Source organism: Camellia sinensis, unplaced genomic scaffold, assembly GCF_055761805.1.
Source record: "Camellia sinensis isolate YWXY unplaced genomic scaffold, ASM5576180v1 Unanchor12, whole genome shotgun sequence".
NCBI classification, from domain to species: Eukaryota; Viridiplantae; Streptophyta; class Magnoliopsida; order Ericales; family Theaceae; genus Camellia; species Camellia sinensis.
Genome location: NW_028128998.1, coordinates 3,761,963 through 3,776,144, shown reverse-complemented (window position 1 = coordinate 3,776,144; position 14,182 = coordinate 3,761,963). Strand labels below are relative to the sequence as shown.

Below are 14,182 nucleotides of genomic sequence, written 5' to 3'. Positions count from 1 at the left end.
GAAGTATATAAAATAATCACCAAAAAGAAAAAAAGTGTGAATGAAACATGAAGTATAGGCCAAAATAAGGCCACTTTCAGTTCGGACCAAGGTCCAAAAACAGAAGCCAAAAGGGCTATCAACTTATGCAAAAAATGGGTCCAAATAAGGGATTGAACTACAAGTGACACATGGAGACACCAAACAATGTTGAGCCCTTCTCCAATGTTGAAGAGGGGCTCAAAATAAGCCCTAAATCAGTTTACCACATGCTCGAAAATAAATTGCTCATGGGTCAAAAATAGCATGCAAAACTATGACATACAAGATGGTCAATGAAGAAAGTGTATTATGGAGGGCTCAAACAGGGTTGAGCCCTTAATGAGAAGTGAAGATAAGCTCAAAATATGGCCCTTTTCAGTTAGGGCTGAAGCTTGAAACCAAAAAGAAATGAGGCTTAGAAATAGATCAAGGAAAAGGGTCAAAAGGATCAAAGTGTAACTTACCCTTGAAGATCCAAGCTTTTGTTGCTTCTTGGGTTGATTTGCAGCTTCTTTAGCCTTCAAGAATCCTCCCTTGCTGCTGGAAATGAGATGGTGGTGGTAGAGCTTGGTGGTGTAGAAGGAATGAAGGTTAAGAAGTTAGGGTTTTTTGGAGAATTGAGAAGGATGACAATGGAGTTTAGGGTTTGTGCTTGGAGAGGAATTTTTCTAACCCTCAAGAAGAAGACCCTCAGCTGGTTATAAGGTCAAGAAAGGGGTGTAAAAGGGGGGTGAATTGGAGAGCATAACTCTCTCCCAAAATATCCCCCGGATACAGAAAATATCTGGGGGATATTGCCCTACAGCTGGAAAGGGTACAGTGCAAGGAAGCTGGCCGGCCTCATACTTTTGCTGGAGGTGGCCGGCCGGCCATACCCCCTAGCCGGCCGGCTAGGGGTCAAAAGGGTCAAGGAGCTTTTCTGGCCGGCCAGATATTGGGGAGGTAGCCCTATGTGTGTACAACACAACCATGTAATTGAAATTCCAAGAAAGTGGGCCCAAGGGGTTCAACAATGGCTCAAAAAGAGGGGGTCAAAAGGGTCAAGTTGACTTACTGGCCGGCCATGAACTTTTAGTGGCCTCCCAGATGTGTACATCACAGATATGTGGTTCAAAGCTCAAGAAAAAAGGTCCAAGGGGTTCAACATTAGCCCGGAAGAAAGGGGTCAAAAGGGTCAGGTGACCTTAATGGCCGGCCACCAACTTTTAGTGGCCTCCCAGATGTGTAGATCACAGATATGTGGTTGAAAGTTGGCAACACTAGCTCTAAGGTATTCAACATTAGCCCGGAAGTGCGAAAAACGGGCGCCGGGAGGCTCCGGAAGAGAAATAACTGGTTGCTGCAACAATTGCTGGCCTCCCACCCTTCAGTGACCTTCCCTGTGATAAAACAGAGGTACCTGCCAAAAATGAGCGAAAACCGTTGCAAAACGAATGTTCCGGAGCCAAAACACGCAGTTCGGGGTCCCGGAAATGGGCTGTTAAGCACCGAAAATGGTATTCGACCTCGAAGTGGGTTTCTCAGCCCCCAGTGTCCTTCAAAATGGATGAAATAGGATGTATGCCAAAAATCAGAGCAATAGGAGATGGTTAAGCGGTCCCGAACCGAGGCACACGGCCTGACGGCTCCGAAAACCGGGAACCGGACTCCGAAATGGGCAAAATGGCCTACGGCCACCAAATGTAGCCTACGGACATTGAGAGATGGTCTACGGGACCTCTCCCTTCCCTCAGGAAAAGAAACAGGGAAAACCGAGTCTGGTTCGCAAACCGAGACAAGGCACAAAAGAGGGTTCGGAAATCTGGAGGCAGGGCTCACGGCCGCAACTCTGAAGCTTCTGAACAAGCACATTATGCAACATCACCAAGCGCTCAATCGGTGACGTCTGAGTCTTAAGGTCGGTCAAAAATGGGGTGTCTACAGGGATCTTGTTTGGGGACAGCCCGTGTTTGCTTCGCTATCACCAGTTGAAAGACGAAAGAGGCTTAGATAAAATTCACCAATCGAGTTCTTCCACCAATCACCTCTCAGCTCACCTGTGTTTAGTCCAATTTGGGAACAATCGTCTACTTCCAGTCTAGCTTAAGACCAGTCACCTATTTAAATGACACAGTGTCCCCTGGCCAATATGGAGGAATTACTATTGAATCTACAACATACAATTGAGACACTACAGCATGTGTAGACACCCCATTTTTGATCGCCCTTATGACCTGGGCGTTACTGATGGTTTACTTGGTGGTAAAAGGTGTGCAGGGCAAAGGTTCAAATTCTTCAGCAATGAGAGAGTCAAATCCCAACTTCATACCCCTTTTGGACCAAAACGATCTTGATCAAAAGATTTTAGATCTTAAAATCCTCTCTTTCAAAATGTTTTGAAAATAAAGTTCCTACGATGTTCTGACGCTCGCATTTCGGTAAATGTTGCGCTTTTCGGTAAACCGAGCAAGGACATAGTGGAGATGAATGAAAGAGAGATGAAATCTTTGAAAGATCTTTCAAAACACTTTGTTTAGGGGTTTGGAGTTGAAGAAAAAAGGAAAGGAGAGGAGAAAACTAGTTTGGGAGAAGTTCGGCATGAATCCGGGTAGGAGAGAGTCGAGCAGCCCTCACTGAATCGGGCTTATTCATTTGCATACTTGGATTTTAGCTATGAGGCCACCACCGTTGGAAAGCTTACTTCTGGGGCTTCATTTTGCACTCAAGAATCTCCTAAAGCCAAGTTCGGGTGGGGGATACATGGTTGATTGAAGTAGGGCATCACTCCGGTTGGACCGAATCTGGGCGGCTTCACCAAAAAGGGCATAACTTTTTGTATAAGAGGAATTTTAATGCAAGGTTTGCACCATTGGAAAGCTAACTTCTGGGGCTTCAATCTAGACACCACCGGCCACTTTTTGGCCACGGAAGCCACCTACCGGCCAGTCAAAATAGCTGACCGACCATTTATTTGGCCGATGGCCTCCTTTTTTGGCCGATACCACATTTTTTACTCTTGCAGGCATGGTGCATGCCAGCTGTGCCAGCTGGGGTGGACAAACCCTGCCCCTATACGCGTATGCGGCTATTTTGGCCCCTTTGCACCCTTTCTGATCCAAACTTCCTCTAGAAGATTGCACCCTTTGCTCAAGCTTCTTGAGGAAGCTTGACCCTTTGTCTTAGCTTCCTCAAGAAGCTTGAACCTTTGGGTTAGCTTCTCTTGGAAGCTTGGCCCCTTTGACCCTTCTTTTATTAGCTTCTTTAAGAAGCTTGGAGCCATTCCCTTGTCTATATAAGGAGACCCTCCTGCTCCTTTGTTTTGGGTTCAACAAACAACCAGACCTTACATCTGATATATGATATATATCACCCTCTCTCTCTATATCTCCCTCTCTCTCTACATTTGGGTGTGTTAGAGGGTTCAAAAGGGTCTTGTTCTTGGCCCATTGCACTACACCTCATAGCCTACCACCTCCACCATCCATTCAAGTGCCTTGAAGCTGATTTTCAGAGGTTGGAAGCTCACTTTCTTGGTCCAGAGTTGGCTGCATTGCTGTGCTACAAGGGTAAGCCTCTATTTTCCCCATTTTTGCATTATTTTGCTCCATTGCTCAGCCCGATTCGCAAGCATTTTTGGACTTCAACATAAACTAGAAAAAGTCTTATTTTGATCTTCTAAACGTGTTTGTTTAAGGACTCTTTTCTATTTGGGGTCATCTTCCCCCTTCCATGCTTCATTCCTTCATGTTTAGGGCTATGCATTAGAGCATTGGTGATGGCCTTAGTTTAGCCTCTTAGCCACTGAAATCCAGTGGATTTTCAGTGGCTTAGATGTGTTTTTGAGCCTCAAAATCAGAGAGGGGTGACCCTCTCACCCCTTGTTCTCTTTACTAGCATTGTTGGCCTTCCAAAGGAGCTCCATTTTGCATGTTGTGAAGTCAAATTTCAGGCCCTATTTTGTGGGTTTCAAGGTCTGCCTTGACTCTATCCAGAGCCCTTTTGGCCATATTTTATGTCTATGATGCATGTGTAGAACAATCCTATTCAAGGCCTTTCAAAGGGACATTTCATTGCATGCTTCCTAGACCAATTTCAGGGCCTATTTGGTGGGTTTTAGGGCTGTCATAACTTGTTTCCAGAGATGCTTTTTCCCTTTTGTTTGTCTATCATATATGTGTAGAGTAACCCCTTGCATGGCTTTCCAAAGGGGCTCATCATTCTTGCATGTGTTGACTGAGTTTCAGTGATTATTTGGGCATATTTTGGCATGAAATACTTCTGTTTTTGGCTGGTTTGGTGAGCCCTCATATGCTTCATATAGTTGTAGAACAACTCATGGTTCACTAGCTTTCCTTGCATGCTTTATAGGCCATTGATTCTAGCATATTTTGGCCATGCCTTAAACTGATAGTGTGCTTATTTTGGACTGCCCTAGCTCTATTTTTGGGTCTTGTGGTCGAATGATGTTATTTTTGCATGCTTGTAGTTCAAGGTCCATGCTTAGCTTTGAGTTTTGAGATCCATTCCATGCATATACTGAGGTGTGTCCATCTTTTGGGCCTATTATTCATCATATTTCAGAGCTTGTTTGAATGCCATGTTGCCATGTTTTCATCTCTTTAAATGCGTTTGAGAGTCGGGCTTGTTTGCCCCATTTACCGACCATTGAATGAGCTCCATTTCGTTGCATCCCGAGTCATCATTTTAGGCCAATTTCCCACTGTTTCAGACCTACCTAGGGTCTATTTGGGGTTGGTTTTTCCCTTTGTGCATTGCTTTGGGTACCTCTAGTGTAACACACTTCACTAGTTTCGGTACCCGGGCGTCCTAGCTTGCATTGTGTAGCATGTTTGTATGATTCGGGACCATTGTGTATCATGTTTCAGAGCTGGAAATCGTGTCATTGTATGTCATGTCTCATCCCTTGCCATGCTTTGGTAGAGTGGCGTTTGATGCCTTAGGTTCCGTCCCTTGCATTGGGCATGTTTGCATGAGCGTCCTTATCTAATTTCAATTGTGTATGGCCACTGATTTTGGGCATGGCCGAGGCCTCCATCTTTAGTTTAAGTCCATTTACCATATTGTTCGAAGTTGCTTACTTTGCATCATACTTACATGCTTGTCACATACTAGTCCTATTTCATCTTGCTTGCATACTTTGGTCGCATAGCTTTGTGTGTGCATTCCTTGCCTCTTGATCGAGCATGATAGAGGTTGGGACCTCCTTATGTGTTTTTGTGCATCTTCATTTGATATTGAAATTGCAACCTCGGTACCTTTGGCCATCATTCATCAAAATGCGTGATTGGTGGCCCGAGTATCGAGGACCATCCTCCTTTGAGTCATGAACATGATAAGGAGGGTGGTGGTGCAAACATTGCTTTGAAAATGCATTGCCATGCCTTGTCTATCCTCCGCTGCTGTCAAAACAGGTTTCTGCAGGAAGACATGGCCGGTCGGCCATCTACAGTGCCGATCGACCAAACATTTGTGGCCGATATCAGTATCCATGGTCGATGGATGGCCGGTGGCCTTTACTTTTGGCCGGTGACCTTCCACAGTGCTCAGAAGGTGGTTCAAAAGCATCCTGGAGACTTATGCAGTTTTCAGAGGTGCAAAGAAGTGTAAACAGAGGCAGCATGTGACATGGCGACGGATTTCCGAGCAAAGCCGAGCATGCATGCATCCATCCTTCTTCTAGAGGCCTTTTACTGCTTTTCTTAGCTTATTTAATTTGTTAATTAATTAAGTGGTCTGTAATAATTAATTAGCTTGTAGTTTAATTAATTTGTATATTCTTTTGGTCCCTCCGAGCGAGGGCGAATTTGTAATAAGTGTGGGTGCGTGTGTGCATGTCTTCCAACCCCCACTTCTTTCTCCCTTTTAATTACCTGCTTTTGATGGTTAGTATTAGGTCATATTTAATTTAGCATACCTTATGCCATGCATGCGTGCATCCATACATTTGTCTTGCATGCACCGGGCTCGGCGCATCATACTAACTGCATTGTATTTCAATTCCAAGTTGAATACGTGTTAGTTGTAGCATCATCATATGCCATCTTAGAATAGCCGAGCCTATCATAGTTGCATCTTGCATGTGTTGCATTAGCCATCTTAACATGAACTAGGATCATGCATATGATTACTAACTAGTTTCTGTTTTGGCTTGGAGTACTCGGTAAGCATTTACGTTTTAGCATCCTTGCATGAGTGTGAGTGTTGTCATGATAGCATAACTTACCATGAGGCTATGTGCTTACGTGTTATAACTGCCTGAATGCCTGTGGGTGAAGGTTGAGTTACTTAAATTAGAACAACGCATTGAATACGAGTTTTAAGCCCACTTGAGAGTGGCAAAATCATATTTTCTAAGCCCACTTGAGGGTGGCAAAAATTTGCATTTTTAGCCTACTTGCGGGTAGCATCATCAAACCATCTTCAAATAAGCAAACATGACATGTCTCGTTCCAATATAGGCGACTTAGTCTATACTTGTTTGCTGTGCGCATCATGTAGTAAATCTAGGCTAATAACCGGAATAAGAATGCATAATGTTTTCAAAACTAGATATCATGGTTAGTATAGGCCGATCTTTGATCGGGCGAGCGGGGGTCCTCATAGCTGACCTTCCCCAATCGTACCCAAGTCCTCGAGCCGAGGCAACTTTGGTGATGACGGACACGTGGCCTTAGGCAAACGAGTCAGGGTTTCCTAAATTTCCCCAAAAATAAAACCTATAGGTGGCGACTCTGTATCTGGCAAAGCACTCCATGTTTGGCACTTCTTTTCTAAAAATCTGTTTTCAAAAATGATTTGCCGGATTTGGACTCTTTGGTATAGATTAAGAACCGTGACAATTCGAGAGTCCGAACTGTAGTGAGCCCAATATGAACAGAACGGGACTCATCCTCCCGGTGCGTTCGGAGACGTCTACACCATGATGCGGCTCATCAAGCCGAGGTTACGACCCATTAGATTGAGGTTATAACTAGGCTACAGCAACAGTAACCACAGCTAACAACGGCCTCTGTATCACATGTACCCCTGCAGCCATCCATGTGTCTGATGCTACTGCTAATACTGGCAGTGCTCAAGAAAACCAGGGTAATCTGATTTTCCCTGTCCAAACATAACTCATCCCAGCACAAGCTTTCAAAGCATCGATTTATTAGACTGACACCTCGTTCAAGTTCGACGTTGTTCCAACCGCACTTAAGGTCAACAAACTGGAGAAATTGTTCAAAAAAGTGCAAGGGGTCAATTCCATTGCAGACATAGAGGATGGATACACCGAGTCAATGGTTACATTACTAGAGCGGTTCAAAATGCTGCACATTGACCGTTTTGATGGTTCTAGGGACCTAATGGTTCATTTGCGGTTGTTATCCAATATCTTACGGTATCGGCTTAACTAGACTACCGAAGCTATCTCTCTTCGGTCGCACCATGTTGAGTATAGCGGCCATCTGGTACACCAAATTGGAAGATTCAGTAAAGCAGAATTGGGAGGAGTTAGCCAAGTCCTTCGTCACTCAGTACTCTTATAACATGAAAATTGAGGTCACAACTCGTGATCTCGAGGGGACACGTCAAGAGCCAAAGGAAGGCTTCTCTAAGTTTGTGGGAAGATGGAGGGCTAAGGCATCTATGATGACCATTCAACCTTTAGAGAAAGATCATATCATAATGGTTATTTGGAATCTGCATGGAAAACTATTGCAGAAATGATTGTTCTTCCCCTATTTACCTTCAAAGAACTACATAAGATGGGGGTTCAACTCAAGGATGCCATGAAGAAACGAATTATTACTGATGATAAGGAGCCGGCTAAAAGGCTGTTTGTTCGCAGTTCCAATGCTGCCAGTGGTAGCACAGCTGCGAGGCCATCGGATGTAAGTGTTGTCACCACAACAAAAACTGCCGACCCTTTCACTAACATAGGCCCACAAACATCATCCACCGCTACCCGACCTCAGGGTAAGACTTTTAACCAACTATACATGACCCTGTCTAAAGCCATATAGGTGCTAGTCAAGAAAGGGCACCTGAAACCCTTAGAACCTCACCCACTTCCTGACCCTCTTCCACCCAAGCATAACCTTACAAAGTATTGTGCTTTTCACCAGCAGCATGGTCATGACATCGACCAGTGCTTCCGATTGCATCATAAGATTCAGGATCTTATTGACAACAAGGTGATCACTCCACCTCAGAAACCAAATGTAACCACAAATCCACTCCCAGCCCATAATCAAGTCCCCTCACCTTGAAACCTAAACCTTATTTATACACTGGCCACCTCTTATGACCCCAGCATATATATTACACCCTTCCACTTACCGAAACCGATGTTGTTCCTTCTAGAGGGCACAGACTTGTGCGTGATGGCCGCATCTAACCTACATGCTGAGCCTCACAGGTCAGTGGTATTGACACTTGCAGCAGAAGGGTTGTTGACCTCGGAGGGAGGTACTAGTTTGTTGTCAGAGTATCCTGGAGACTTTTGTGAAAGGGCATATGACCCGGGTTGCTATATCATGTCAACCATACAAACCAGGCCCGAAGTGGTGTTGCCAACATTGGTGGAGATTAATGTGGTTAGGCAGGATAGCCCGAGCCAAAGGTTAGACAACCTTGCAGATCTTGAAGAAGATCTAGATAACCTGTAGTTTTTTTACGAGCATGATTAGGGAGATGTACAGCTTGGGTGGTTCGACCTGAATGGATCAACGGATAATACTAGATGGCTGAGTGACGAGCAAGATGAGGAAGATGAAACTGGGATGAAACCAGAGGGAAAGGAAGCCAAGGTAGCTACAGTAGCCGGAAAGGCTGATGAGAAAAGAAAATTGCTAGATGGCACATATGCGGGAAGCCCAACCCAAGAAGTGGGTGTTGTGAGCACCACAAATACTAAACAAGAAGCTACGCTGATGCAGTTTGAGAGAGAAAGAATTGAAGACAGCCTGAACACCGCAACAGCAAAATAGTGTAATTTTCTGACTGCAAAACAGAACCCTTTTGGTAGCAAAAAAGAGGCATTTTCGGGGTGGAAACCGCCTTCATGCGTGAGAATTCCTTACTTCTCGGGGCTAATTACTTTGATTAATTAATTATTTAGCTTAATTAATTCTACAGTGTAACTACTTAGTTAGTCCTTTGTATTAATTATATTTGTGTTGTAATTAATTAGTTTAATTCCAATTGTAATAAATAGCTAGTGTAGTTAATTTATTTCTTTTGGTTTGTGATAGTTAGGTAATTCGGTAATTAGTTAGCACATTTATTCGGACCCTCCCGCGTGAGGGCAAAATTGTAATATTGTGTATGTCCTCCAACCCCACGTCTTTCTCCCTTTTATGTAAATTGCTTATAATGGTTAGCTTAGAACATTATGTTTATTTTAGAATTTTCCATGTATAAAGCATCCATTAGTCTTACATGCATGAAGTTCGGTTCATCATTCTAACAAGCATTGTTGTTTAAATACTTCTTTAAAAACATATTTAAAACCACATGCTATCAAATGGATTTGCTTGTCGTGCTAGTAGCCAGACTTCTAATTGCATATTGCATATGTTGCATTAGGAATATTTCGTTAGTTTGGATCATGCATTCTTTCTAACTATTTTCTCTCTTTTGGCTCGCCTCGGGAATTGGGGTAAGTATTTATTGCTTTCGCATACTGCATGGGTGTGATTGTTGCCATGTCAAGCATGATTACCCTAAGGCTAATTGCTTAAATGATGTACATGTTTGAATGCTTGTGGATGAAGGCTAATTGCTCAAATTGGGATGATTTGATTAAATGTACATATGAACTCACTTTTTCAAGTGGTACGTATTCAAACAATTCTCAAGCAAATATGAAATCAAAGTGTTCCAACTTTTGCAAATTAGTCTATACTTGTGTGCATCACATAGTAACAATAGACTAATAATCGGAAGAAGTGCATATAATGTAAATAAGAATCACATCATGATTAGTAGAGGCTGATCTTTAATTGAGCAAGTGGGGTGCTCAATTCATGACCTTCCCCTCTCGTACCTAAGTTCTTGAGCAGAGATACTTTGGTGATGACGGATAAGTGGCATTTGGCACGAGTCTCAAGTTTCCTAAATGTTTTAAAAATATTTAGGTGGCGACTCTAAAAGCTGGCAAAGCAGTCCACTTTTGGCATTTTTAATTCAAAATCGATTTTCCAAAAGATTTGTCAGATTTGGACTCATTTGTGTTTATCTATTTCACATTGCACTTGTGAAATTAGATTTAGAACCGTGGGCGTCCGAACTCTAGGGCTAGTCGTATCCAAAAGGAGCATGAAAAGAAAGCTACATGTTTCATCTCTTGTTTATTTATTTATTATTTTCATATATATTTCTGATCATAAACAGTTTATTAACCTTTTTTAATGTCCGCAAACGTGGGCAAGACTAATAGTGATTTGGGTTGTATCTTAGTTGTCTAGTGTCCGTTAATACATTCATGTAAGTAGATAATAACAACTTTGGAAAAGTGATTACTTGTCTCTCATAATCACAAGTCAAGATTTATTTATTTTACTTTTGATTTACATAATTACGATATATTTATTGATTTTATTATAGTAATATTTATGGTTTATTGTATAAAATTCCCCTCAACATTTTGTAACAAAGCACAGATGACAGCAATCAAGTGAGTAGCAGACAGCACTGGCCAACAACTTTCGGTGTTCTTCGTACTAGTGGAATTGATAAGAAGTGACAAGAAGTAAACCCCTTAATTTTGTCCATACACAAACGATTTCCAATACCATGACACATTCCCCTTGCTTCTTCAAAATAAGTTTCTTTTTTCTTTTCTTTTTTTTTTGTAACCCAACTTATGCTTGTCTTATAAGTTACAAGTAAAAACTGTACCAAACAAACATAAACTTTGAACATAAAACAAAGAGAGCTATAAAAAGTACCATAAATTATTCATAAACTATAAGTCAGTGATTTTTAAACACAATGTTCCACCAATCTTACCAAGTTCAAATGGTGAGTGTTGCCTATTATCTCGACTTGTTCAGCCAAGAAAAAGACTTCTTGACATGGCCTAAGCCATCAAGATGCTTCACTTTAACTCTGTTGCCATTGCTTAGAAGAGAGATCCTTCAAAGAACAATATCCATATCATCCTTGCCAAAGTTTCCTTTTGAAGTTATATCAGTCAGTGACTTTGAGCTCAATCCTAAGAGAATTTCATGGCCATTCCTGGCACTTTTTGATCTAAATAATCCTCCTCAGGTTCACCATTTCCTATTTTCTTCCTTGAAAAAGGAAAACACAGACAGAAACTATATATGATACATAGACTGGGCCAAAAAAAAAAAAAAAACACTCCAAGGTTGGATACCAATTTGATTACAAATCTAATTGTTGACTTAACCTGCATTTTATATTGACCTTCATTGAGATCATCTCTGTTAGTATATATATTACACACTTCACTTGTACAAAACAGAGCAGCCTTGCAAGAGCAATTACTTAAACATGTTGCTGGCAACTACTTATCGTGTCTGTGTATTCATAGTATTTGACCTGACATGGATGGATCTAGGGAGGGTGAGGGGGAGCTGTTGCACCTCCCAAAATTGTAAAAACTATGTATATTATACGGGTAATAGGAGGTAACATTGTTTAGCTCTATGAGATTGTGATATTTTGAAGCTTTGCAGGATAAGGGAGTAATTTCAGAACATTCAAGATTATGATGCTTATCATTTATCTTCATCAAATAGGGCAAGTGCAGTCCACACTAGCTACGCTATCGTACCATATCTACTGCAAACTAGTGGTGGTTCAAGGGGTAGGCAACTTAGGCACCCAATTAGGCACTCTAAGTAGAAGAGGGCCCTACTTACGGCCAATTTCCCTGTTTGGGGCGTTTTCAAAATTTTAGTCCCACTTTAGGGTGTGTTTTTATCTTTATTCCCAAAGTAGGGTAAAACGGTGTTTGTAATGCCGTTTTTCAGAAAATGGTTTTTGACAAAACCGTATTCATCGATTAAAATAATAATAAAATTTGAAAATAGAAACCGGCTTTTCTAAAGCCGTTTTTAATTAAGTTTTTAATTAATTCTGAATTAATCAAAAACGGTTTTGGTAAAACCGTTTTTCACATTAATTTTTTTGTAATCTATATTTTCAACATAAATATTTTTTGTTCAAAATTTTTTTTTAATAAAAACCGGTTTTAGGAAAGCCGTTTTTTGACAAATTTTTATTTTAATTAAAAACGGAGCAAGAAAAGCCGTTTCATTATACACAAAACCTCCCCTTCTCCCTTGCACTTACAAAAGCCGTATTTGACCCATCTTCTTCTCCCTCACTCTGCCGAACTCCGAAGGAAGACCGACGACGAACAACGCAGGAAGACCGACGACAAACAACGGCCAAGAGTAACCACCGGCAAAATGAGGAACACCTGCATCAAACACCCATATTCAGGTTTGTATCGCATAAATTAGGGTTTTCATTTTAGATTTGGGATTTTAAATTTCGAAATTAGGGATTCAGATTTCGGATTTTATATTTCGAAATGAGGGTTTGTAAACTTTTCATTCAACAACGCTGGAATTTTTTGTATAAATTCTGCGTTGTTTGCAAACCCCTTTCTCTCGTCAGTTGCTTCATTAGTTGTGGGTAGAACCATTATTTTCATTCACCCTCCATTTGGCTTCTTGGAAAACCCAAGAGAAAGAAAAGGAAAAGATCAAGATTTCCATTCTTTTGCTTGCTAATATGTTTACTTGAGTGGGCTTTATTTATTTTATTTATTTTTCTGTTCTTCTTGTTCTTTTTTATGTTAATTTTTTGTATACTATACTTGAATTTTTTTTCTTATTCTAACACAGCATATCTGTATTTTTTAGCTGTTTAGTTAGATGGTTAACCAATTTCATGTGTCATTACACTGTCTGGACTATCATTAATTAAACTTGTTAATAATGTCTACTTAACTTCTCAAGGAAAACCTGAAATTTCCCATAATTTTTATTTAAAGTTGCTACTTTCTTTTTTGAACTTGTATTTTCTTTTTTCCCCAATTGTCGCATGGCTGCTCCAATGAAGCATTTCTAGAAAAGGGAACCATCACCATTTTTTAATACCTTTTTGGTTTTTAATTTTGTTTGATGAGCTTATATGGTTTCTTCTGTCTATGAATTTTGAGTTAATTTTTGGGTGATAGATAAGTTTTGATTGCTTTCTTGTTTTGAGTATGCCTTTGGCATGTAATAATATTCCCAAAATTGCTTTGTTTGTTTGTGTCTGTGTGTGTGTAGAGAGTCTTGTTATCCCATGATTTGATGCATCCCTTGAAATGTGCTAATTTTTTGTATCAATGGTGAGGTTTTGGTTATATGCAACTTATTGTTTGCAGAGTTTTCACAAAACATCATAGTGTTTTATTTTTCTTTTACAAATACTATGATCTCCAAAATTTTATAGGAATTGCTATTCTTCTGTTGATATTAATGCCTCTTGTCTACTGAATCCGTTGCTGTTTAAAAAGTTACCTAGATTGTTCAAGTGGTTGATATTAAAGAGGTAGGTGTTATTGACTTTATTGCATGTATTGCAGTCTGCATGTACAGTCCTAAGATGTTAATGTGTGAGGAACAATCTTCTATAGGAAATCTTAATTTGTTATGCTCAATTGCTAAGCTCTATCTACTAATTAATGAGATTTTCTTTTTCTTTTATGTTCCAACATAATGATAGTGAACTTGGTTACCGTTACTAGTTTTCCATGCTATTTCTTCTAACCTCAAGTTGATAGATATTAGGTTCACTGATTTTGACCTTTATAGTTATTAATAATGATTATGATTTTAATGGATTGGAGAAGTTAAAATGATTTATTGAGGACCAAATAACGAATCAATACTCAAGTCTCAACCAACTATTGATGGAGATCATGGATTTGATCAGTACAAGCACAATAACAAGTTTGTGGATTCAATTAGAGTTGTTTTGTAAGTTGTAATTTATATTTTGTTCTTTATAGTGGATTGGTTGATTGGACTAGGTCCTGTGGTCTTTTCCAGATGGGTTTTCCATGTTAAAATTCATGAGTCTCTGTTTGTGTGATTGATTTATTTTTATGCTTGCAATTTAGATTGAATGATTAAATTAATTAATCAAACAC

At 40.5% G+C, this 14,182-nt stretch overlaps 1 protein-coding gene across 1 annotated transcript in view; it reads left to right on the top strand.

The window, feature by feature from the left end:
* LOC145814720 (uncharacterized) overlaps positions 1 to 8,273 on the top strand; it is a 67,326-nt gene extending 59,053 nt beyond the window's left edge. The window contains exons 5-7 of the mRNA XM_082911722.1: positions 6,996 to 7,107; positions 7,726 to 7,895; positions 8,028 to 8,273. Of these exons, the coding sequence (XP_082767848.1) occupies positions 6,996 to 7,107; positions 7,726 to 7,895; positions 8,028 to 8,273 (528 nt within the window). The remainder of the gene's footprint in view (positions 1 to 6,995; positions 7,108 to 7,725; positions 7,896 to 8,027) is intronic.
* Positions 8,274 to 14,182: the final 5,909 nt, after the last annotated feature.